This window comes from Paroedura picta, chromosome 1 (assembly GCF_049243985.1).
Source record: "Paroedura picta isolate Pp20150507F chromosome 1, Ppicta_v3.0, whole genome shotgun sequence".
NCBI lineage: Eukaryota > Metazoa > Chordata > Lepidosauria > Squamata > Gekkonidae > Paroedura > Paroedura picta.
In genome coordinates, this window is record NC_135369.1 from 61,037,761 (window position 1) to 61,064,095 (window position 26,335).

General features: G+C 43.9%; 2 protein-coding genes across 4 annotated transcripts in view; one reads left to right on the plus strand and one right to left on the minus strand.

Annotated features, from left to right (window-relative positions):
- The window catches only part of LOC143838688 (calpain-2 catalytic subunit), a 53,649-nt gene extending 39,155 nt beyond the window's left edge, over positions 1-14,494 (plus strand). Inside the window, exons 13-21 of the mRNA XM_077340426.1 lie at positions 257-293; positions 3,673-3,738; positions 3,923-3,980; positions 4,621-4,685; positions 6,260-6,328; positions 8,118-8,196; positions 11,339-11,455; positions 12,569-12,627; positions 14,076-14,494. Coding sequence (XP_077196541.1) covers positions 257-293; positions 3,673-3,738; positions 3,923-3,980; positions 4,621-4,685; positions 6,260-6,328; positions 8,118-8,196; positions 11,339-11,455; positions 12,569-12,627; positions 14,076-14,099 — 574 coding nt within the window. The 3' untranslated portion in view covers positions 14,100-14,494. The remainder of the gene's footprint in view (positions 1-256; positions 294-3,672; positions 3,739-3,922; positions 3,981-4,620; positions 4,686-6,259; positions 6,329-8,117; positions 8,197-11,338; positions 11,456-12,568; positions 12,628-14,075) is intronic.
- Positions 14,495-15,657: 1,163 nt separating this feature from the next.
- The window catches only part of TP53BP2 (tumor protein p53 binding protein 2), a 70,313-nt gene continuing 59,635 nt past the window's right edge, over positions 15,658-26,335 (minus strand). For all 3 annotated transcript variants that reach the window (XM_077340400.1, XM_077340409.1, XM_077340416.1), the window contains exons 13-18: positions 25,133-25,911; positions 21,335-21,472; positions 21,031-21,164; positions 20,214-20,380; positions 18,154-18,353; positions 15,658-16,422 (exon numbers count right to left, since the gene is read on the minus strand). In XM_077340400.1, the coding sequence (XP_077196515.1) occupies positions 16,381-16,422; positions 18,154-18,353; positions 20,214-20,380; positions 21,031-21,164; positions 21,335-21,472; positions 25,133-25,911 (1,460 nt within the window). In that variant the 3' untranslated portion in view covers positions 15,658-16,380. The remainder of the gene's footprint in view (positions 16,423-18,153; positions 18,354-20,213; positions 20,381-21,030; positions 21,165-21,334; positions 21,473-25,132; positions 25,912-26,335) is intronic.

Genomic DNA, 26,335 nt, shown 5'->3' on the forward strand with positions numbered 1-26,335 from the left:
CAAATCTTTGTTGGTCTTAAAGGTGCCACTGGACTCTGATTTTGTTTTGTTGTGCTGCTTCAGACCAACACGGCAACCCACTTGAATCATCAAGTTATTTCATGATCACATCTGTGTAGCTGAACTGGAGACCATATGACTTTATTTTTGCTCTGATATTTTCTTAAATAATTCCAAGAGAATCATTAGAAGCTTTAATATGAAGCTAAAAATCTTTAACTCACTTCCTTTAATATTGATTCCTATCTGTTTTTAGAGTTGTTGATGATGAAATTGAAGCCAACATTGAAGAGGTATGCGGCCTAATCCAATGACATCTATTTAATCTCGAAGCCAGACTGCTGCAAACATCTTCCTCTGGAATGTGCTCTTGCTTTCCGTGCTTGCTGCATTTGGCAGCTACTTCAAAACATGCACAGTGTTACATTTGCTTATGAATGAATGCTTAGTCTTCATATATACCTAAGTACAAGACTGTTGCTTCAGTTGGAGTGCCTGTACTTCAGTGGAGGTGTGAATTCAGCTCATAATGGTCTTGTCAGACAGAGACCCCTTTTTCTCACTATTGCAATTGAATACCGCAGTCCAAATTCTTTTAGCAGTGTCACTACTAAAAGAGATCTTCAGTATTTCAGTAGGGTACTATCACTATTGAAAACTAATTAATCCAGAGTGTGATGAGAAGTCATGTGATGCTGTAACCTTGCTCAATCTTAACAGATTAAGAAGAGCTGTTTTTTTATACCCCGCTTTTCACTACCCAAAGGATTCCCAAAGCAATTTACAGACACCTTTACCCTTCCTCTCCCCACAGCAGACACCCTGTGAAGTAGGGGGGGCTGAGAGGGCTCCAAGAGAACTGCTCTGTGAGAACAACTCGTAAGAGAATTTTGACTAGCCAAAGGTTACCCAGCTGGCTGCATGTGGAGGAGTGGGGTATCAAGCCTGGTTCTCCAGATTAGATACTGCAGCTGTTACCACTACTCTTAACTCTTACAGCTCTTAACCATGCTGTCTCTCCAAGGTCCTGGTTAGTGTTGGGATGAGAAATCCAAACCATATATATGCCACTTTGGGCTATAATAATAATAATGCCTGATATTCTGAGAAGTGTTAAATATTGAGTGGGAACATGTTTCGGGAATTAGACCACTAGACATGTCTAGAAGTTTTATCACAATTAGAATCTTAGATTAGAATTCATAATTAGAAAAATAACCCTTGTTCTTTATTTTCAAACACTGAGGTTTGAAATGTTATGCAAAGCTTGGTTTTGTTTTAATTCAAATGAAATGTTGAAAACCTTCCTGCTCTGCATGTCTCTCTCTCCCTGGATTGTATCAAAACACTTCCATCACTCACAGCAAATGCAAAATGTGTTGCATTGTCTGTAATTTTAACACTGCAGCATGAGAAAAGCATCTTCAGTTTCATGGGAGGATTTATGCATTATTCAGTCCAAAAAGAATTTAAAACCAGGCTAAATTAAATTTTAATATATTTCTCTAGAAAAAGAAAAAACGATGTTACAGTGATTCCCTGCTCCTCAGTATCTTTTCTTGGCTGAGCAGCCCCTTGTCTTTTGTTTGTTCTTTGTTCCACCCTGTTGTTTAAATGTATAATGATACCCACTGAACCAGCCTAGGAGACTGAGGGACCAACTAAAAAACTCCTTTTGTCTTTGTCTGATAATGGCACATGGGAGGCTGATGGTAATTTGAAACTATCAAACTGGTTTATTTCACTTTTGAGGGAAATGGTCAAATAGTTATCAGGTTTAAGACTTAGAAGATAAACAGGCAACAGGAATAAGGTTATACAGATAGGTCTTTAAATTGAGGAGAGGGATCTCTTGGCAGTTTCTACTTAAATAATAATATTTATTACATTTATATCCCACCACTTCTGGTAGCCTGGCTCATGGTGGGTAACAACATAAAAATCCACAACAATAAAATCAATTAAAAACCCCAATGAAACATTACAAAAACATCACAGAGTGGTAAAATCACTTGCTCCCCATACAAGTACATCTGCTCCTGGGGCAGCAGGGGGCTATATCCGTGAATCAGCCCACACATATCCTGACAGATGGCATGTCCTAAAGAGGGGGGTGGTCCCACCAGATCTTCCTGCAACTATAGACCAAGTGGAAGAGTTCCGTCTTTTACAGGCCCTACAGAAAGCCAACAGCTCTTCTGGGAGATCATTCCACCAGGTAGGGGCCAGGACCGAAAAGGCCCAGACCCTGGTTGAGTCCAGGCAAGCTTCCCTGGGGCCAGGAATGATCAACAAGTTCGAACCCACAGAGCACAAGGCCCTGCAGGGGGATATAGGGCAACAGGTGGTCCCTCAAATATGTGGGTTCTAGACCGCAAAGGGCCTTAAAGGTCAAAACCAGGATTTTGAACTGGATTCGGGCCACAACCAGCAACCAATGCAGCTGCCATAGCACAGGCTGGATATGAGCCCACGATGTTCCTGTGAGGACTCTAGCAGCCGCATTTTGCACCAATTGCAATTTCCGGGTCAGGGACAAGGGTAGTCCCACATAGTTACAGAATAGTCTGGAGATGACTGTGGCGTGGATCACCATAGTTGGTGCTCAGAGGACAGGCAGGGGGAAGATGGAAAGATACCTGGCAGGCTACTTTTCTGACCTATGCCTTCATAGTCAGTGAGGCATCCAAGATTACTCCTAAATTCCTGGGCTGAGGCTCAGTAGTCAGTTGCGTCCCAACCAGGACTGGTAAACACACTTCCTGTTCTGCCCACCTCCTACCCAGCCATAGGACCTCTGTCTTAGAGGGGTTGAGTTTCAGGTGATTCTGCTCAAGCCATCGAACCACGGCTTCCAAACATCTAGCAAATGGTTCCGGGGGGGGGGGAGCCTGGGCCGCCGTCCACAAGGAGATAGAGCTGGGTGTCATTGGATGTTGATGACAGCCCAGCCCAAAGCTCCAGACCAGCTGGGCTAGAGGGCGTATAAAGATGTTGAAAAGGGTGGGGGAGAGCACCACCCCCTGCGGAACTCCACAAGGGAGACTACAGGAGTGTGATAGCTCATTCCCCACTTCCACTCTCTGGGTCCGGTTCTGGAGAAAGGAGCGTAACCAGCCAAGGGCTGTGCCCTGTATCCGTCCCAGTCAGACGGTGGACCAGTAACTCATGGTCGACGACATCAAAGGTGGCTGACATATCTAACATAATGAGTACGATTGACCCACCCCGATCTAGCTGGCACTGGAGATCATCAAAATAAACAAGTATAAGCTTCTTTGTCTCAAAAATGCTCAAGTTGGTGAAGGCAGGAACATTCAGACAAGTTATTAGAACTATTTCTTCTTATTTGACAGGGATCACCCATCTTTACTCAGAGCTAATTCCCTGATGGAATACTAATTCCACTTCCCTAATTCAGGATACTCCTTGATCCTCTCACTCTACTTAATTCTCCTTCACTGATCTCACTCTATTCTCAACTGTCATTCCTAACTGCCACACATAACAGATACTCTCAACCACAGAATTCTACTTGAATCCCTGTCACTCAAGGTTCTCAGACCAGGTTAAAGCATTAACCATTTACTATCCATTACAGATGTATTTATTGTAGTCTGTTCCCATGATGATTAAATCTTCCTTAGATATTTCTGCCATTCATTTTTGTAGAAAGAAGTCACTGAAGATGAAATTGAACCAAGTTTTAAGAAACTGTTTGGACAGCTAGCTGGAGAGGTGAGTAATTTGGCTATCCTTATCAAGATCTCTTTTAAAATGCACCATCTCTGGCCAAGGATCAGATACCTAGAGCATCAGTGAAAATCTCTGCATGGAAAATTGTGTTGGTCATTGTAATAGAGGAGATGATATTTAAAGCTAATGGTTTTCCCAGGGCTATCTTTGCCTTTTATTTCCACAGGATGGTGAGATCTCAGCCTTTGAATTATGTAATATTCTGAGAAAAATTATGGCAAAACGTAAGTCTTCTTTTCTAGAAGTCAGTGTTGTGTCTCAAATAGGGATGTGCAATTCTTTCTCAGTATTTTTCAATTTAGATCTATTGAATCCAAAAAGGTTTCAGGATTCCCCCCACTCCCCCCAAAAAGAAAAAAACCCTGGACAACAAATACTGGTATTCAGATTTGGGATTTTTGAGAAATCCCAATTTTTTCCAGGTCCAATAGACGTAAATAAAAAACAGGGGGGAAGCAGCAGTAACTCTGCTAAAAACAGCTGAGAGGCAGTTCAGTTCTTTTGGACAATCCATTTAAACTGGCCTGCCTGAAAAAGCTGGCCAAGCAGTCAATCCTACAGGGAGAACTCTCCCCACAGGCTCTGCTGGGCAGCTAAGTTTTTTCTGGTAATCCCCAAATATATCTGGGATTTTGGGGGGAATTTCCCCCCCAGTTCTTATGCAATATCATTTGGGAAGCCAACATGTACACAATAAGGTGGTTTCGGGTCATATTTTCAGTTTGGGTAAACCCAGTGCTCACCTCATCACAAACCATGTGCCAGACCAGACTGACTGACACACATTCAAACACTTTTAATATGACATGAAGGGTGGCTGGCTAAACTTTGATCAAGTAACAAAACTGCTGTTTTCTATTGCAGGCCAAGATATTAAATCAGATGGTTTCAGCATTGAAACATGTAAGATCATGGTTGATCTGTTGGATGTATCCTTCAGTGCATTTGTATGACCTCCTTGTACATCTATCTATAAAATACATAATATTTAGGAGACACTAGGAATTGGTGAGAGCCTGTGTGGTATAGACGAAGAGTGGGTTCTTATATGCCGCTTTCCTCTACCAGGAGTCTCAAAGCGGCTTACATTTGCCTTCCCTTTCCTCTCCCCACAACAGACACCCTGTGAGGTTGATGAGGCTGAGAGAGCCCTGATATTACTACTCAGTCAGAACAGTTTTATCAGTGCTGTGGTGAGCCCAAGGGCACCCAGCTGGCTGCATGTAGAAGAGGAGCGGGGAATCATACCCAGCTCATCAGATTAGAAGTCTGAGCTCCTAACCACTACACCAGGCTGGCTTTCAACACCAAGCTGGCCCTTGGTGTAGTAGTTACAGTGGTTATACTGTCAGACTAGGACCCAAGAGATGTAGATTCAAATTCCTAATCAACCATAGAAACTTCCTGGGTGACCTTGGATCAGTCACACACACTCAACCTACTTTACTGGATTGTGACAATAAAATGCAGGACAGGAGAACAAAGTAAGTTGCTTTGGATTCCCATTGGGTAGCAAGTAAATAAAATGGGGACATAGGATGATTAAAGGGAAAGAAGTTTTCTTTTCCTCAATAATATGGAGCAGAGTATCTGATCCAGACAGGTATTGTTCTCTCAGTATCTTTTCAAAGATCTGCTTTGCCAAAGTAAATATCTGTACACCGCCCGTGGCGCCATGGGCGCCACGGACTAAATAAAACAGTAAGCCCTCCTGAGGCGGGCTGTGTCCGGGATGAGGAAGGGTCCGGATTGGACCCTTCCTCATGACAGACAATCGGAGGGACCAATTGGCAGGCGCGAAGCGCCTGCCGATTGGTCCCTCCGATTCCCAGGCGCAGCAACTGCGAGCCGCGCGCAGCGCGGCTCGCAGTTGCTCCCGGCCTGACGCGGCGAGAGGCGCGAAGTGCCTCTCGCCGCGTCAGGCCGCCACCCGAGGGAGCCCCCGGCAGTCGCGCGGAGCGCGCCTGCCGAGGGCTCCCTGCCCGTCAACCCGCACGTCAAGATGCCGCCCGTGAAGCCGCCGCCCGTGAAGCCGCCGCCCGTCAAGCCGCCCTGCCCGTGAAGCCGCGGCCCGAGGGAGTCCCTGCCTGCGCGCCGCTGGCAGGGACTCCCTCAGGCCGCGGCTTCACGGGCAGGGCGGCTTCACGGGCGCTCCAAAAAAGAAGCGTCAGCGGCACCGCTTGCCAGCCCTCCGACCAGCCTCTTGCCTTCGCCGCCGATGGACGCCCCGACCTTTGCCACCTTCAGAACACCCCGACGGATTCAAAGATGGCCGCCAACGGCCCGCAGAGCGCCCGAGGATGCCCCGCCGCCGCCGCCCGCCCTCTCGAAGGTGAGCTTCCTTGCCCCGCGCTGCCCTATCCCTCCCTATCCCCCAGATTCTAGCGCCCATTGTATTTTCGTTACAATGGGCTTTTTTACTAGTTATAAATATAATAAATAATAATACTCTTGGAAAAAGAAACCTTTTGCTATTTGAAATGAACATTTCCTTAATGCACAGACTGATGGGAGCGGTAAACTGGGACTGAAGGAATTCCATGTACTTTGGACAAAGATTCAGAAATACCAGGTAAAATGACATCTTTAAATTATATCAAGCAGGACACTGGAAGTACCTAAAATGTATTGTGACCCACGTATAGGCTACAGCCAACCTCATCAGATGCATAAAATGGTCAGGATGGTTGGTGGGCTCACATAAAGCTATTTTCCTCCAATTGTGTGTATGTAAAGTGAGATTGAGACGTATTTTGATAGTAAAGATGCACTCTTGCTGAAACATCATTGGGAATTAGGCATGCCAAACTTTGGCTGGATCCAGATCAGATTTTAAAGGAATGAGTAAGCGGTTTGCAAATGTGGATTTCTTTGGTTTTTTTCTACAGTCCTGATTGTGCTGAGGACCAATAGATACAGCACAGCATAAATCACCTTGGAGGACATAGCTAAGAATGTGTACATTCTGCCATTTGTGTAGTAAAAGTACAAAAATGTTGTAGTGGGTGCAGAATTTATCTTCCTGAGAACTGAAAATATGTTTCTAGTTATCACTTCACTAGTCACCTTGAAAGAATGTGGGAAATGCATCCTGAAATTTCTGATGCCAGATGTATGACACAATGAGCCTTGTAGTGGTAAATAGATGGGGCTTCAGTGCCTATACCCCTTCCTTGCACCTCCCCACAACTAAGGAAGCAGAATGATGTAACTGAACAGGATATGCTAACCAGTCCAAATTGCAGAATTCAGCTTGGTTTTATGGGGAATTACATTAGCACAGAAGGTACAGATGGAAATTCCAGCTGCAGTAATATAGTCTCAGGTGGGTCACCGTGTTGGCTTGAAGTAGCAGAACAGCAAAGTTTTATTCAAAGTGTGAGCTTTCCTGCATGCATGGACACAAAAGTTTTCACCTTGAATAAAATTTTGTTGGCCTTAAAGGTATCATTGGACTCAAAACTTTGTTCAGAAATATAGTCTCTGTCCATCTTTATTGGACAGAATGTCATTTCCATATATTGAATGGAGCGTCTGCAATAGAACACACAGAGGCACTTAAAAACTTACTCCTTCACAAACAAGGCCAAGCAGCAATCAAGGATAAGCTATTGCAAAGTACATTTTTGAGTAATACATTACCTCAGAATGGATTGCCTGAAATCAAGGAGGTGCACACAGTCAAGCTTACCCTCAGCCTTCCTGTACCTTCTGAAATAAGGTTTCCTTTGGAAACAAAGAAATAAAAATATCTAGAAGAAGAGTTGGTTCTTATATGCCACTTTTCCCTACCCGAAGGAGGCTCAAAGCGGCTTACAGTCGCCTTCCCATTCCTCTCCCCACAACAGACACCCTGTGGGATGGGTGAGGCTGATATGACTGGCCGGTCAGAACAGTTTTATCAGTGCCATGGCGAGCCCAAGGTCACCCAGCTGGTTGCATGTGGGGGAGCACAGAATCGAACCTGGCTTGCCAGGTTAGAAGTCCGCATTCCTAACCACTACACCAAACTGGCTCTCACAGCTGTTAAGTCTCTGTACTGAGCAACTGCTGTTAGCAATGGCCTGACAGTAATACATGCACACAGACTGTATATACGTGTGCAAAGAACAGTGGTATTCACCTAGGCTGCCATTATTAGGATGCATTTACAAGGCCCAAGAGTATACCTTCCGAACAAAAAGAATAGCTCTTTTAAGTTTGTCCAAGGGAAGCTGCAAGAATAGGGCAATTAAAGCAAGGTGAGCAGTCAGTATTTCACAGCTTGTTGCTTTTCTTCGTAAAGCAGCAACTGCTTTTTAGAACTACTATCTACCCTGAATTGCTGTCGAGTTTATAACTCTGCGTTTTGTTATTGGCAGAAAATTTACCGGGAAATAGATGTAGATCGTTCTGGGACCATGAACTCCTATGAGATGCGGAGAGCCTTAGAGCAAGCAGGTACTTCTGAGCCTTTCCCTTTATGGGTATCAGTAAATTAATGCAGAAAACAAAGCAACAGTGTAGAGTTTCTTTGCACTGGAGTTCTGCAAATAGAAGAGCCAGTCACATGGGATTTTCCCAGACTTGCTGAAATTATTTGTTGTGTGTATTTCAATAGCTTTAAGCATGCCTCTGTTGAATATATATCCCCATTGCTGCATTTTACAGAAATAGACAGTTCTCTGACACAAGATAATTTAAAATGAAGCATATATCTTCAAAGAAAGGTCCATGTAGGGATCCGTAGAGCCCTTTAATGTTATCTCAACTAAGCATTCTGGGAAAACATTGACTTCTGTGTAGACTAAAATGTTCTCCAAGCTCTCATACTTGTTCACCTTGCTGCCATCTGTTTTTTGATTGCCTAGTTAAGTACCCTCCCCCTCACTTTACCCATCTCCCTAGCAACAATGACATTATCTCTTAGCCAATCCTATAGATCAGTGGTCCCCGACCTTTCTATCACCAGGGACCGGTCAATGCTTGACAATTTTACTGAGGTGCCAAGGGACGTCACCGCTGCCGCCTGAGCCCCTGCTCCACTTGCTCCCCCCCCCGGCCCCCCTGACTTCCTGCCGCCCAGTAGGGGGCACTGCCAGCAGCAACTGTGCAGTTCCATGCCGAGGGGGAGCCCCAGCCATGGTGACTGCTGGAAAGCTCCGAAGGTGAGCTGGCAGCAGAGTGGCAGGGCAGCCCCCGAGCAGCAGCTGGGGAGGATGAGGAGGAGCTGCGGCCTGGTACCGACTGTTCCACGAACCGGTACCGGTCCCCAGACAGGGGGGTTGGGGACCGCTGCTATAGATGATATGGGCAGAAGACACTGTAGTGAAAGATTAAGACTATCGTCCTGTTCTTTGCCCCCTCCTGAACTGTTCTATTATCCTGCAGCTGTTTCCTTTATAAAGCAGGGGGTTAGACTAGAAGGCCTGTGTGGCCCCTTCTAGCTCTATGATTCTCTTGACAGCAAATGAAGTCAGTTCAGAAGAAAGGTAATGCTTCCTACATTGCAAGGTCCTCATTCTGAAGGTGTGAATGCTTTTATTTGTTTGACACTCCCCCCCACCCCAACAGTCTAAAAGTTGCCAGAAAGGATTGCTGTGGAAGGAAGCAAAATTCTGGGGAAGAGCCCCTCACAAATTTCCATTCATCCCTACAGGCACCCTGGTAATTTTGCTAATCACATGCAGACTGCATACACTTGAAGCCCATAGGTATACACTTGTAGCTGCATAGATAAAGAAGATCACCATGATAAATCAAAAAACCCTGTTCCCCTTCCCAAATAGCTGACTTGAGTGCTAATAGAGCTGCACACACTCACAGACTCCACCCTCTCAGCAAGATCAAATGACCAGTCATTTGCACGTCAGCTGCTTGCAGGCAGCGTCCCCATGGATGTGCAGGCCCAAACTTGCCTTAATTGGATTCAGGCAATATTATACAGAGTATAGCCTTTCTGTCAGTGCTCTCAAAAAGTACAGCCAAGTAAAAAGCAAAACTTTACTGAGTTTAAGTAGACCTAGATAATCCTAATTATACATGTGAGAATCTACTCATTATTACACAATGCTAAAAATATCACTCTTTCGGGAACTGTGCTGACTGTTAATTAAATTTCTTTGCATAGTTTGTTGCATATGGTTGTTTGCAGCTCTAGGGCATCTCTTATTTATGAGGACATTTGACTAACTGAGAGAACCATTTCTACAAGCAAAGCTGCCTAAACAAGAATGGTAGCAAGTGAAGGATATTTCTCCATTTTTCAAGAGTTTTCAAATGATTCAGGTTTTTCTGGGCAAATTGGTGCATCATTATGAGAGCCTCTTGTGACGCAGAGTGGTAAGGCAGCAGACATGCAGTCTGAAAGCTCTGCCCATGAGGCTGGGCGTTCAATCCCAGCAGCCGGCTCTAGGTTGACTCAGCCTTCCATCCTTCTGAGGTCGGTAAAATGAGTTCCCAGCTTGCTGGGGGGTAAATGGTAAGGCACTGCCAAACCACCCCGTATTGAGTCTGCCATGAAAACGCTAGAGGGCGTCACCCCAAGGGTCAGACATGACCCGGTGCTTGCACAGGGGATACCTTTACCTTTACCTTTTATGAGGATGAATGAAATAAACACCACCATGACCAAAAGCTGACTGTTGCATAAATGCCAGCTGCACACATATGAATACATACACTTAGAATGAGGCCCATAGTAAAATGTGTGGGTTTTTTTCTCAAATGACCCCAAACTAGTGCTGAAAAAGAATTACGGTGGCTGGCTATGCCCCAACCGCATATTGTAGAGAGAGTAAAAAAGTGAAGGTAAAGGTATCCCCTGTGCAAGCACCGAGTCATGTCTGACCCTTGGGGTGACGCCCTCTAGCATTTTCATGGCAGACTCAATACAGGGTGGTTTGCCAGTGCCTTCCCCAGTCATTACCGTTCACCCCCCAGCAAGCTGGGTACTCATTTCACCGACCTCGGAAGGATGGAAGGCTGAGTCAACCCTGAGCCGGCTGCTGGGATAGAACTCCTAGCCTCATGGGCAAAGCTTCAGACTCCATGTCTGCTGCCTTACCACTCTGCGTCACAAGAGGCTCTTGTAGAGAGAGTACCACGGATCAAAAAGCTAACACAGAACAACAATGAATCCAATTCACCAGGTTTATTTCATTCACTGAATTTATAGCCTGCTTTAAATTTAAAGCAGATTACAACGTATCTGAAACAGCTCAATCCAACAGCACAAAGAATCCAATAAGGACTATAGGACTAGGATTACAGAAATTGGGGATCGCAAACAGAAAGTGGTGTAAAGCCTGGCATAGTGCTGGAAATAGACAAGGGTAGGAGACAGTGTAGTAAAAGAAGATAGATTACCATCCTATTCTTAGTCCTCTCCTGGATAGTTTTATTATCCTGCTGCTCTGATCCCTTTATAATATGCTCTCCTGAACACTTCTGTTTTGCACATTCTGCAAAACGGTAGACATGTAGGGCTCTTTCCCAACCTCCTCAAGGAGGGCTTTTCAACAAGGTTGCATGTGTGTTTTTTTTTCTGTTCCACACCCTGAACTCAAAACTATCAATGAGATTGCCTATTTTTGTGTTTTAGGGTTCAAACTGGACTGCCAGTTGCACCAAGTCATTGTGGCCCGTTTTGCTGATGAGCAGCTGATCATCGATTTTGACAACTTTGTTAGGTGTCTGATCCGACTGGAAACTTTGTTCAGTGAGTATCACATCACCATTAATCTACTTCTAGAACTCCATCCTAAAACGATATGTTCTTAGTTAGGTTATTCCCTTTTCCTTACTTGTTCCCAGTGATCAGGCTGGGCTCTGTATACAGCAGGATCCACTGTAATGTGAGCCATTTTTCTTTTCTCTGACCACCCTTTCTACAATTGGTTCATTGAGCCCAGTTGCATAGAAAAGGTTGTAAGATTTAGCGGAGAAATTTTTATGTAGGTCCCTGTGCAATTGCAACCTGAAGTAAGCAAAATAATAAATGGTTATAGTTGAGAAAAATAGGCTCATTAATATGATTCTACATGTTAGAAGATCTAGGCCAAAACAGCTCTTTCTCACATCAGTCTTACTCTAGTTTCCAGTATGGAGGGACAGGGTGGATACTGGTATGGAAGGTTGACCATGGACTTCTTCCATCTGGCCCAGATAATCTTTGGGCACATTTAATGACATTTTGCACATAGAATCATAGAGTTGGAAGGGACCATACAGGCCATCTAGTCCAACCCCCTGCTCAACGCAGGATCAGCCCTAAGCATCCTAAAGCATCCAAGAAAAGCGTGTATCCAACCTTTGCTTGAAGACTGCCAGTGAGGGGGAGCTCACCACCTCTTTAGGCAGCCTATTACACTGCTGAACTACTCTGAAAATTTTTTTCCTGATATCTAGCCTATATCGTTGTACTTGAAGTTTAAACCCATTACTGCGTGTCCTCTCCTCTGCAGCCAACAGAAACAGCATCCTGCCCTCCTCCAAGTGACAACCTGTCAAATACTTAAAGAGGGCTATCATGTCCCCTCTCAACCTCCTTTTCTCCAGGCTGAACATTCCGAAGTCCCTCAACCTTTCTTCATAGGGCTTGCTCCCTATGCCCAGATGGATGCTGTACTACAGAAACAAAGCACTTGTTAGCCCTTTATACATGACTTTGCTATGGCCAGCCCCCAGCTACTCTTGAAACTTAAATATTATTTTGGCTGACCCATGTATCTACAGCAGCAAACTATACATTAAGTAAACAAATCAATAAAATGTGCAGTTTTAAGTTTCAGATCATTCATCTTCTCCCCTTGATTTGTCTTTTCATTAACAGAGATTTTTAAGAAATTGGATACTGAGAAAACTGGAACCATACAGATGAACCTTGTCACTGTAAGTGAATTAGCCTGTTGAATTCATGGGCATAAGACATCACAGCACTCTTGTGCTTTGATATGTGCAGTTCTGATCAACACTGTCACATTTGGGTCACCTGTTTAAGGTGGGGGCTAAATTCAGTCTTCCCTCTAATGTGTAGTTTGTGGCTTTAGACCCTATACGATCATCTGCTCATCTTCACTGTCTTTTTGGCATGGAAGTGTTCAGCATACATTATTGATGTGGGATACAACTTCTGGAGCGCCTTGTCAAACAGAACTGTAGATGGACGTGATGTCCATCGTCCCATCCACAAAGTGTGGCAGAAGATGAGGGCCCAGCCAGCGGCTGCACCAGCCCCTGAAGCCTGGGCAGCTGCTGCATGACCTGCAGGGGCGGTGGCAGTGGTTGCCCCGCCCCTGAGGTGTTTGCAGTGGCTATGTCAGCCCTGGGGGTCTGGCCAGCTGCTGCATGACCCACAGGGGCTGAGGCAGTGGTTGCCCTACTCCTGAGGTTTTCACAGCGGCTGCTCCAGTTCCTGAGGCCTAGGCAGCTGCTGCGTGACCTCCAGGGGCTGAGGCAGCGGTGGAGGAGCAGGTAAGCAGGATGGGAGAGGGGGGAAGGGAGCGTGTGTGTGCATGCATTTGCTTGCTTGCTTGCTTGCTTGCTGGGAGGGAGGTTGGGAAACCAATAGGTAAAGGGGGAAATGTGGGGGAAAGGGAGGGAATCTTTGTCAGTGTTTGCGAATGAGAGAGGGGAGAGGAAGCAAAGAGGCGGTTGGGAAATCAACAGGTAAGGGGGGGAATGGCGGGGGGGGGCGAGGGGAGTCTCTGTATGTCTGTGTGGGAGAGAGGAAGGGGGCCCTGACCAAGTTGCTCCAGAGCAGGTATGTGTCCCACATACCATCTGAGAGTCAGACTGTTAGGACAATTTATTGTCCTTTTTTGCTTCAGGAATCAGAGTTGGGAGGTACCTCCAGGGTCATCTAGTCCAACCCCCTGGAAAATGCAGGAAGACCATGAAGCATTCACATGCAAATTATTCATGGTCATATGTGGGTATTAAGGTGAAATTTTGTATTACTCCCCTCACATCAACTATACCCATGCACTCTCAGTGTTACAGCAGATGCAGGAATTGTTTGTACCCTGCCACCCCTCCAATTGACAAAGGCCTTCTGTTTCCAAGTGTACCGAAGGTGGAAGCAACCCATGTGGCCTTCAGCTCATATACATTTAAACAGAACAGGCCCCGGCCCAGTTTTCTGTAGCACTTGTCTCTGAAAGTCCTGGAAACCCCAGCCGCCAGAGTTTCTCATTTAGTTTCCTATTTTGGTCTCAAATACTTGTTCTGTGGACAGATCACTTCCTCTTGAGAAGTGGTGTATTTAAACTAAATGTATCCTGAGCTTTACCAAGTATATTGTAGACATTTGTAACATGGGTTTTCTTTCTGTCCCATAGTGGGTGTGTTTTACTATAATATGAAGAAGCAACAGATCCCAGCTGAAGACTTCTCAAGGAAACATGGTTTAAAATTAATACAGAACATGCAAAAAAGCTATTATATTTCCACACACTGATATGCCTTAATATTTATGAACAAAGCTGCTGCGGAGGAAGAAAAATACGGATGCAAAGTTAATTTTACCTTGGTAATTTCAACACACAAGCTTTTTGTTATTCTATTTGCTTATGCTGCTCTAAGTCTTCCACAAGCAGGAAATGTATTTTAAAAGTTCAGTGTCTTTAAGACCTCAATGAGTAGTTGCTATCTTTGTGAAATCAAAGTACAACCTATTTTAAATGCTGATTTTCAAATTCGAGAAAGTGGCATCTGAAAACTCATTCTAACACTGTACAATAAAGTGTATCTTTTACAACCCATATTTTTTCATAGGGCCATTTGCTACAGTGAAATCAAACTCTTATACCAATTTTTAGTACTTTAGAGAATTTCATTGTCATGTCAACCACAGGGTAAGTGCTTCACATATCCAAGTCATACCATCCTTTGGCTTTTCTGTTCTAGTAATGATCTATTGCTGGTGGAATAGATCCTTTGAGATTAGAGTGCTGAGGTGACAACTGTGCAATATGTTTATTTATTTAGTTTCATCCCAATGGGGACCCAAAATGACTTCCAACATTATCTCCGTATGTGACTGGCCCAAGGTCATCCCGCAAGATACGTTACATGTTACTTTCCATTAAACCCTTAGTTACAGAAAGTTATAGTCCCTATGGGTTCACCTGCACATTCTGAGGTTCATATATTCTGCACATTCATATATTGTATATCCTAACAAGTAAAGCAAGAGCCAGATCAGAAGTCAGAATTTGTAGAAAAGTGCAGTGGCCCAGCTGTTCCTCACAGCTGTTAATCAGCACATTGCAATAAAGTGAAAGAAAGTGATTGGTGTTCCTGGTTTTTTAAAGCCATTATTTGATAAAGGGGATGGATGAGCAGAAAGTCTCATGTCAAGTTGGGCAGGCATGCCAAAATTTAAGCAGAATACCTTTTTGAAGGTAGAAACACAGATGACTAAGAAGTTTTCTGAGAGCTCTGTAATTGGAGGACAGGGTTATAACAAACACTAACACCAAAGAGAAATGTTTGCTAAGAAAGCACCATTTGCTAAAAAGGCTACTGGGGCTGTAATCTAAAGCACAGGAAACTGCAATATATTTTTATTTATTTTCTTAGATTTTTATACCACCCTCCCTTATAAGCAGCCATGCAGACTTTTGCCAGTTTTTGACAGAAGACAGTTTGGTAGCGAAGGTTGTCTTTTCATTTAACTCCAGAACATCCTTCCAGCAATATATGAAAACTGATGTTGGCTAAAACTGGCATTGTTCATGCACCCGGTGAAAGGTAGGTTTTAGTGATGAGTTACAGGTCAAAGCGATCAAATCGAATAAGCACGGAATGCTGGCACAGCAGAGTCACACGCTCTACTCTGGGATGTGGCCATGTCAGCATACTAGGAGAGCTCAAGTTTGGAGGTCTCGTGTGGCTGAACATTGACACCAAACAAAATGGTATTTCTGAAGCAGAATTTTAATCACATTTAAGAATAAAAAGATAGTTATAACAAAATTTGTTAGATGTAGAGTCTACCAAGATTTTCTACACTTAATATCCAAATTACAAAAGAGACAAGATTCTTTTATATAAAAACACATTAAAAACTACATTGTTTGTGGAATAACATTTTTAACACTCCAGAATCATAAAATGCTACTGCACTTTAAAGTTATTGCTCAAAGAACTGATTCAAAGGTTTCTTATGGTAAGATGCATTATACCAATTCCATAATGTTAACACTTCTACCTAAAAGATTTTGCTTATGGAATCTGCTTTTAGCATTCTATGAATAGCATTGGTCCAGTTTCTAGAGGGAATGCAAAGATTTGGGGAAGCAACTGTGCCAAGAGGTGACTGGATTTTTTCCTGCTGATATAATGGGGGGGGCGGGGGGAACCATCTGCAGAAACACAGCAGGCAGTATTGACTGGGTCTAGCTGGACACAAGTCCATTTGCTAGGAAGGAGCATTCCGGACTGGGAAACATCTTCCACCATTTGTGAACACAATCCATCCTTCATCTGTTTTCAATGCACGTTCAGCACTGCTTTCATATCACATTGTCAAAGAAATGAGTCTCATGAAATTGGCCCAAACACAAAAAGAATGTATTCTTCTTATAGAACAGAATAAACTCATCCTGTGACTGGTTCTTCATAAAATTGCTTCAAACATCTTCATGCCAAGCTTCTTTGCCTCGGCTTAATTCTTGGGTAGAGCTAGGGGGGGAAATTAAAATATGTGATTAAAGGTAAAGGTAAAGGTATCCCCTGTGCAAGCACCGAGTCATGTCTGACCCTTGGGGTGACGCCCTCTAGCATTTTCATGGCAGACTCAATATGGGGTGGTTTGCCAGTGCCTTCCCCAGTCATTACTGTTTTACCCCCCAGCAGCAAGCTGGGTACTCATTTTACCGACCTTGGAAGGATGGAAGGCTGAGTCAACCTTGAGCTGGCTGCTGGGATCGAACTCCCAGCCTCATGGGCAAAGCTTTCAGACGGCTGCCTTACCACTCTGCACCACAAGAGGCTCTTTAAAATATGTGATAAAAAATATGTGATACAAGGTGCATAAAATATTATTTCAAAATTATGCTTCAGCAGCAATGATGGTGACTACCACTCAATTATGTAATTCATCGTGCACATTGCTACAGCAATCCCCTGAGAGTCAACAAAGCAGTCATGTTAAAATGTCACTCTTACACAGGTGACTAACATTTCACAGTGATGCATCAATTGCAGCAATAGGTGAGAATGGTAGGTGCAAGACTTGTTCAAGTTAGCTGCCCAAACTTTAAAATTCAGCAAATAGTTCACTGTACTTCAACATGGACAAGTTCCAAGAACTGTTCCATCAATCAACTGTGTCCCACAGTTAAGTGAATGAGACATTTTAGGCACAGACAAGCAGCAGGAAGAGCTACTGATAAATAAGCTTCAGGAAATAGATTCTATTTATAAAAGTATCTCTGAAAGGCCAAGGATTTCAGATTTCAAAACAGACTGCTGAAAATGTGTTAGTGTTTGTCAATTGGTGGATTGTCTATATGAGGCAGTCTGTATATGTGCTGCCCAACATCAAATATCAATCAACTGAAACCAAGACAAACTATGCAGCACTGTAGGATTATCTTGATCATGTATGAAAAGATTAACACAGAAAGGAATTATAAATAAAGTGATGCTGAAGTCCATCTGTTATGTAGTAGTACTGAAGTATGGAAATCCAGATTTACAAAATTGGAAAGGATTGTTTAGAGATAGTCTCCCTCTTTCCTACTTTAACAGAGTCATGAAGAGTAGGAAAGAAAAAAATGAAAAGCTTTACTCAAGCATTGCTGCCATGTTATATATCTGTCCTAAAACACTCGTTATAAGCAATTTCACTCTCTAGGGCAGGGATTTCTAACCAGGTCTCCTTGGAGGCTCCCCAGCCTTTCCCCTGTATCCTGCCTTAATGGACTCAACCACAAGCTTTGCCATGAAACAGCTTTGTATTTTGAGTGTGCACAACAGCTATCTTATCTCTGAAGATTCACATGGACCATTTCCGCACTGGGAACTTCGCTGCCCTGGCTCCCGTACAGGAGCACAAATCCGGGGCAGACAAGGTGCACTGGGCCAAATCCTCCCCTGTGTGGGGGAACCTGCAGCCTGGTGCAAAGCCTCCAGGACAGAAATGGCCATGGTCATCATCATTATCATCATCTGGCTGGTATCCTCAAGTGCATCACAGAACTCTACCTGCTGGGTTGTGAGCCTCTACAAAGCCACTTCACATTATTTTTACTGTTTTTTGGTGAAATGCTGCTGCTACATATGCACAGAAAGCAAGGGTGCCATGCCTCATGGCTCTCTTGCATGCATGCTGAGAGGAGCAATAGGACAAGATTGCTTCATACTGCTTGATGGGTTGTTTTACTTTAAATTGTCGCTGTTTCTACCTACCCCAAGAAGATTCCGTGGCGCATATCCTTCTTTGTCATTTAGCTGCGCCCACCACCACTCAATTTCGTCTTCATCTTCCCGGCGAAGTATTGTCATGCAATCACCTTCTTTCATGGACAATTCATCATCATTCTGAGCATCATAATCCCAGAGAGCATAGACCACGCCCTTGTTCATTATTCCCATTTTCTCTTGCACTCCTAAAACAGAAAAAACTAAAACTTCGCAACGTATAGTATTGTTTTTAAGAACAGTTAAACCATTTTATCTCTATTGATGAAGTCAACGAACATTTTTTCTTAGGATTTACAACAGAATACTAATGTTAGACAAGCACAAATAGTGAATAGTTATTTGTGAAGGCTACAGCAAAAGCAAAATTCTTTTTTGTCAAACTTCTTGAACAGAGTCCAAGCAATTACAAATTAACATGACATAAATACAGGCATCTCAAAGTGTGGAAATCATTCCTTCTACTTGTTGGGGAAACATGTCCAAACACTACCTGAAAACAGCAGAAATTGACACACCATCTGCAGGTGCAGTATTACTGCTTCTCTACCAATAACAAAGTGAAAACTGTATCATAATAACTAACAAAAGGGAGACAATAAAATCAGAGTCCAGTAGCACCTTTAAGACCAACAAAGATTTATTCAGGGCGTGAGCTTTCGAGTGCAAGCACTCTTCGTCAGGCCAACTTCAGACCAACACAGCTACCCTTTTGAATCTATCCAAAAGGAAGACAAGTCATTTTTAATGCTAATTTACTTTAGAGCAGGGGTCCCCAACCCCCGGTCCGCGGCCCGATACCGGGCCGCAAAGGCCATCATACCGGGCCGCCAGCGGCCGCGCCTGCCTCCCCCCCTGCAGCGAGGGGGGGGGGAAGAGGCCGGCACAGTAGCCGGCGCGCCAGCGACGCTAACGCACACGCATGCGCGTTTGCGCCCCCTGGTGGCCAAAACGCGCATGCGCGGCAACTCTGCGCGTTCATGTTAGCGCCACCTGGTGGCCAAAACGCGCACAAGCAGCAATTGGGCATGCGCGTTTATGAGCAACTGTGGCAGCCGGGCCGCTCACTCTCCCCCACCCCCGGAGGCAGTCCCCGACCAGATCAAGGTTGGGGACCGCTGCTTTAGAGGCTCCTGAAAGAGCACATGTAGCCAATGTTACAGGTCACTCGTTCCATTTTTCCTCCAGTACATCCAAGAGTGGATATCACACTCTGCGTGAGGTTATATGCTTATACTCTTAATCCCTCAGAATGGATTTCTTTAAATTCTGCAAGATTTGCTGAACAAGTTTTTAAGTATGGTTTGTTCTTTGCCACTGAAAGGGACTGGGAGAACATTACATAAAGATGCACGAGAGCTATTCCACTGCTATCAAACAGATCAAGTCTGTCTGTCCAGTGCACATGTACTTTTCATCTTGCTCTGCTGAATGCAGTTGAAGATCATACTTAAACCTTTTAAAAGGATATGAAGGAGCAGAAGGATGACCCAGCTCCTTAGGAAAAGGAATTACATTTTCGACTGAACAGATATCTTAGCAACAGTAGTGGATGGCAAGAAATCCCAAACCATTCAACACCATAAAATATACTACAAGATTCTCTTCTTTAAAAAGCGTGAGAGTCTTGCATTAGTAAACAGGATCACCATGAAGTCTCCTGACCTGAAATGAGCAAGTGGCCGCAAACTGATCAGCTTTCCTCATTGAAATCCTCTATCCCAACTTTGGTACACAACTGTCCATATTGTCAATCCCTTTAAAAACTTATTGACACATGAAGTCAATGGTACACATGACCCCCAATGACTCCATCTGTTGGAAAGCACACAAAAAACCTGAGCAAATGAGAGAGCAGAGGATGCAAAAGAAAGACCACAAAGTCCAAGGGCAGGCAGCATTACTCAGTGGATGTAAGAGACATGAAACATTAGAAGGCAGCCAATCTCTACTTGTAACTCGCACAGAAGAGTTCACTCATCTGTAAAAAGAAAAAAAACACCTGCAGCATGACCGCTACTCTAGAAAGTTCACTTCTTGTCACATACCATAGAGAAACTGAGAACACTGCGTGTAACCTTCTTCCATTTCTTCACATTTGTCCGCCGCAGTCTGCATGTCACTATAGGTTGTGGCAAACACAGCAGCGCCTGATTCCACTAGGAATTTGCACACTTGGACATTATTGCAAGATGCTGCACAATGCAGTGGCGTCCTACAGATTCCATAAAAAGGGGGGAGAAAGACAGCATGCTTTTGAGCATCTATTCAAGAGTTTTCTGATTTACAAGAGGGAAAACAGGAATTGTGCATTATTCTGAAAATGTAAACACCTACACTGATTAAAGTTGCCAAGGGTACAATGGGAAGATGTGGTGTGAGCCACCCCAAGATGGCTGGCTCAATAGGGGCAGCCTATAAATTTAAATACAAACAATCAAATAAAGACCCCTGACCCTAACTCTTTTTTTACTGGACAGCTGCACTACCTCACAGCTGCTTTCATTGCGGCAGGAACAGCTGTGAAAGACCAGCATGGGCATCCACTTTCACTCATGGTATGGTATCTAATTTCAGCTGAAGAGCCATGCCTTCACAGCCTCTAAACCTCATAGCCCTTCACTTATCTCACAGGAACGGTGGATGACTGCTAATCAGATTGTAACATTTCATACAAAACATTCTATTCAGACCATCTTCACCAGGGGCAACTCCCCCCTTAATTTATAAAGGGAATTTTCTGTTAGGAAGAGAAGCTGGATAGTCACAACTGGATTCCATGCCAGCACAAGACCCAGCAGGCCAGAAAGATCCACTAGGTTTTCACACATGTGCTGAACCAAAGAAGCTGAAGATCACTCTTACCATCCATCACTATCTGCAGCATTTACATTTACACCAAACTGTACCAAGAATTTCACTATTTCTGTGTGACCGGCACAAACAGCATTGTGAAGTGCAGTGATGCCTTCATCATTGGGCAAGCTAGGATCTTCAACCTACCGATCAAACACAGAATGTTAGAGAGTAAATATCTTTCCCATCATTCCCCAGTGCCCTCCAATACACTCACGCTGCTCTACCATCTACAAACATTCATAATCCATACAGCTCTAGACATCCTCAGCTCAAATTTTACCCATGATCATTGGGAATACTGAACTTATACCTCATAAATGATTCTCTGCACAAGGTCAAATTCTCCTTCAAGAGATGAATCTAGAAGCAGAGCAAGAGGGTTGAATTTCACTCGCATTCCATGGCCAATCCTGTCTGAGCCAACTTTACGCAAGTTTGTCCTCTTCCCCTAAGGATGAAAAATAAGGTATATATTTAAGAGGCTTTTAGTTTACTATAGCTGCATTGACAAATCAAGGCTATTAAACTAACACACTAATTCCTTGCTACAGAAACTTAAAGCTTTATCTAATAAACCCAGTATTTATATTCAAACCTCATTTTAAAGATTCAGCGTGATGGCTAAAAAAATGATCACATACTTTATGCTAGGGAGTATCTTCCAACGTAACCACGATAACAGCTAGCAGCTTCCAAAAATATTGGAATGAAGCTAACTGGGATGCAAAAGACAGGGCTGCCCTTCAGTGTGGCCAGTGAAAAGAAACCATGTGAAGAAGCCAAATTTGAAAGGTGGTAAGCAGGGAACAAGAATAAAGCAGTAGAAAAGACTGGGCACAAAAAGGGGTAAGTATACTCATGAAGGACTGGGGTAGGTGGGAATGTATCTAAAGAGACATCAGGCACAGTCAGTGGGACAGTGATACACCATAGAATCAGAGTTGGAAGGGGCCATACAGGCCATCTAGTCCAACCCCCTGCTCAACACAGGATCAGCCCTAAGCATCCTAAAGCATCCAAGAAAAGTGTGTATCCAACCTTTGCTTGAAGACTGCCAGTGAGGGGGAGCTCACCACCTCCTTAGGCAGTCTATTCCACTGCTGAACTACTCTGACTGTGAATTTTTTTTCTGATATCTAGCCTATATCGTTGTATTTGTAGTTTAAACCCATTACTGCATGTCCTCTCCTCTGCAGTCAACAGAAACAGCATCCTGCCCTCCTCCAAGTGACAACCCTTCAAATACTTAAAGAGGGCTATCGTGTCCCCTCTCAACCTCCTTTTCTCCAGGCTGAACATTCCCAAGTCCCTCAGCCTATCTTCATAGGGCTTCTTCCCTTGGCCCCAGATCATCTTCGTCGCTCTCCTCTGTACCCTTTCAATTTTATCTACGTCCTTCTTGAAGTGAGGCCTCCAGAACTGCACACAGTACTCCAGGTGTGGTCTGACCAGTGCCGTATACAATGGGACTATGACATCTTGTGATTTTGATGTGATGCCTCTGTTGATACAGCCCAAAATGGCATTTGCCTTTTTTACCGCTGCATCACACTGCCTGTTCATGTTTAGTTTACAATCCACAAGTACCCCAAAGTCTTGTTCACACACAGTGTTACCTAGAAGTGTATCCCCCATCCAGTAGGCATGCTTTTCATTTTTCTGACCCAGATGCAGAACTTTACATTTATCTTTATTAAATTGCATCTTGTTCTCATTTGCCCATTTTTCCATTGTGTTCCAGCAGCATGGAACATTGGAAAGAATGCTTCAATCGTCCCTCACTCTGTTTTCATATCTCTTATGAACTCCTTCCAGTTGGAAGAAGTGGAAGAAGTGCCAGCCCGATAAGCAGGAGCTGGGAGGGAGGGCAGAGGGCCTGGGACTGCAGGCAGATGGGGGTGAAAGGGGGAAGGAGAGAAGGAGCCCCTGCCAGCGCTCACCCCTACTCTGAGCAGCCCCCAGTCACAGCATTGCCAGGCCATGGTGGGGCTGCCAGGATGGTGGGAGCAGGGCCGGAATGCCAGCACCTCCCCCTGCCCCCAAAAGCCCCGCCGCAGCCTGCGCAGCCCTTGGCAGGGCTTTTGGGGGTGGAGGGCTGCCTGCTGCCGCACCTCCCTCTGCCCCCAAAAGCCTCACCATGGCCTGCGCAGCCCTCAGCCAGGGTTTTGGGGGTGGTCGGCAGGAGGGAAGGACTGCCTGCCAGTGCTTTCCCCCCCCCCAAAAAAAAATAGGCCGACCAAGGCCTCTCCAGGCCTTGCCAGCCTGCCCGGGGCAGGGGGTAGCCTAGCACATGTTGTATTCCTGGATACAATGGGCTTTGTCCCTAGTAGTGAATACTACAGTCGTGTAACTCCCTGTGCAAAGTTTCCCTTCCATTCCATCCAATGCATTAGGTTCAAGAGGTTTAGACTGCAGTAACTATATAGCAGTACAGTTAGAGAAACTTGGGATAATCCATTTCAGCCAGCTTCAAGCACTTTACAGCTGCCAGAAATACAGCTCACATTCTGTCACAAGTCACATTCAACCCAGGACTCATTTGTACTTATTTTACACCAGTGATATCGCCAGCTGGTTGAAAAACAGCAAATAAGCACTCTTCAGAGGAATATGCAAATGCTGACAGATGTCAGAATAAAAAAGCGTAAACAGAAATGAGTCATGTGAGCTGTTGCTCACTTCACACTCCAAGAAGGAGAGAAAAATCCTATTTTTTTCACAGAACTTGATTTCTGTAGCAAGATGACTATTTTTGAATTTAACTTAAAATCTAGACTTTTTTGTTTTATTTAATTGGGTAAGTAGCAATCTATTTTTAACACAACCCATATCTCACACACATACCAGAAGAGCTCCCCATGAGGCACATTTTTATCTGGCCCCAAAACTTAGTGTTTCAGGCAGCAACAGAAACTGAGGGAAGAACACCGATGCCAGTTTAAAGTGACAAAGTGGCCAAATGGGTTGAAGAAAATGTAAATATTTTAATGTGAATAACAAAGATGAATTGTATGAGGAGGGGCAGCAAATAGAGCAGCAGCTGCCACTGAGCATCAAGTATGGGCCATGAATGTCCATAATCTAACATCCATCTGTACTCAAGAGGGAAGACCACATGGCCTTTGATGCTTCTCTTCATACTATTACAGAATCATCAGGACATGAACATTTGGAACATGTTCATTAGTAAAAATGTTTAAAAATCCAAACTGTGCACTGCTTTAAAGGGGTCAACAGAATACAAAACTCAAATCCACAATCATTCCAAAGCAGCAGAATAAGAAGTCTTAGGTATCCCAACAATGGCAACTAAAATTTTCTGCAAAATCTGTAGCTCACATGGTTAGAAGTACAAGCTAGTTATGTATGCTAAAAGTGAGAATATGTCTTAGTCCCAACACTGTCATCAATTTTGCCCAAGTTAGGACTACAAAACGATGTACCATTGGGAGACTCCCTTCCCTGCACCAAGTTGTAAACTAATGGTTTATTGATATGGTCTGTTATTGTATCTTCCTAATGTTATCTGCTGTGTATTGTTAGACAGAGGTTTCTGTAACAAATCTGTAACAAACTGTCTCTAAAAGTGATGGCAACATAATAACACTGTCAAACTTCAAAGTCAAAACAAAGAGTGAGTGGCCCCAACGAAGAAAAAAATATATAAAAGGTTAGGAGAGTAAAGAATCTACTAAGGGAGAAAATTCTGCTTCAACTGACAATCTGAGACCTATTCTCACTTCCAGCAGGCATAACTAGCTTACATTTCTAACAATATGATCTACAAATTTTGCAGATCTCTGCTGTCATCAGCTACCATTTGCTTCAACAGAAGACGCTGATCAAACCTGCCTTTCACACAACCTGAGAACACAACCTGAGAATACAACCTGAGAACACAACCTGAGAAATAGAAAATCTACAATGCAACAGAAGGCAAATTCACTGTACTTCAGCTTCAGTTCTGTCTGACTGGGAATTCCAATGATTCAAACTCCTGTTATTAATAATAAAATAGAGCAATATCAGCCATGTCTGCAAAGACTAGCCTGCCCACCTCCACAGCAGAGTCCCAAATGAGTGAAACAAGTTGTGTTTTTTTACTCACAGGAGGCAAAGAAAATTGCCCAGTGACTTCAGGAGGTTGCATACTGAACAAGTCCTCTCCCAAACTTTCTGGTTCTCCAGAAGGGTATGGAGGGGGTGGATAGGGAGGGTATTCTTCCATATACATTTCCACGGGCAAGGGCACCTCAAGGCTTGGTTCCTCCATATTAGACTGAGTGATTGAGGTATTGTCCGATATCCCTTCAGGAACACTCTCCAGCCCTAATGAAGGCAGAGGCCCTACAGTCTGATCAGTACTTGTGCTTTCTGCCTCCTCTGCAATAGCAGGTTCAGGTAAAGTAGTAACCACTTCTTTGTCTATTTCTGTACTTAGGTAAGGATTTGGGATTTCTGTTGAGCTCTCAGCAGCAGCCACTGAGGTCTGCTTAGATGGGTATGATGGGGCTGAGATAGTCTCCATAGCAGCCAGTGTTGTTCTCTGGTACAAGAGCTTCTGGATATTAGGTCCATTGGGGCCTTCGGGTTCAGTAATGGAGCTGCGTTTCTTCAGTGGCCTTGGCGCATTAGATAACTTCTTCCGAAGGGCCTCCAGATCAGCATCACTTTGATTTCGGTAAGGATTTGACAAGAAAGGCAATAGTTTGGTGGGACTGAGCGGGCGAGGAATGCGTTCAGTTTCATTATTTTCACTGGCTGAAGCTGTAGTCTCCAGTTCAGGCTCTGGACTGGCTGGCTTGCCTTGGGTGCTTGAATAAATATTCTCTGCCTGATACTGCTGATTTGGGGAAACAGCTCCAGGAATAACTGGCTTTCCATATACTGTGGAGCAATTTAGAGAGAAAATCCAATTAGAAAGAAAAACATACACATTTGGCAAAGAAAACAGGCAAATGGAAAATTTACTATTAAACAACTGCGTATAAATGGGACACATTAGCACAAGTCTAACAGCTGGTTTACATAAAAAATGCTAATATGAAGTTGGATGGTATTCTCTCTCATTCAGTCACTTCAAACTTCTCTCTATAAACCCGAGAAGGGAAGTCAAGTCCCACCCTCCTTTAATTTTAATTAATTTATCCAAGTTTTTTCCCCTAAACTGAAAGCAGTGACCCTGATGGACTGTGAATTATGAAAAGGTTGCAGCACGGAAGTGCTGGATTTTTTAAAAAATCAATAAGTAGTATAAACTTTTACATGGTTCTTCCCTATACATGTATATCATTTTCACTGAATTATGGTC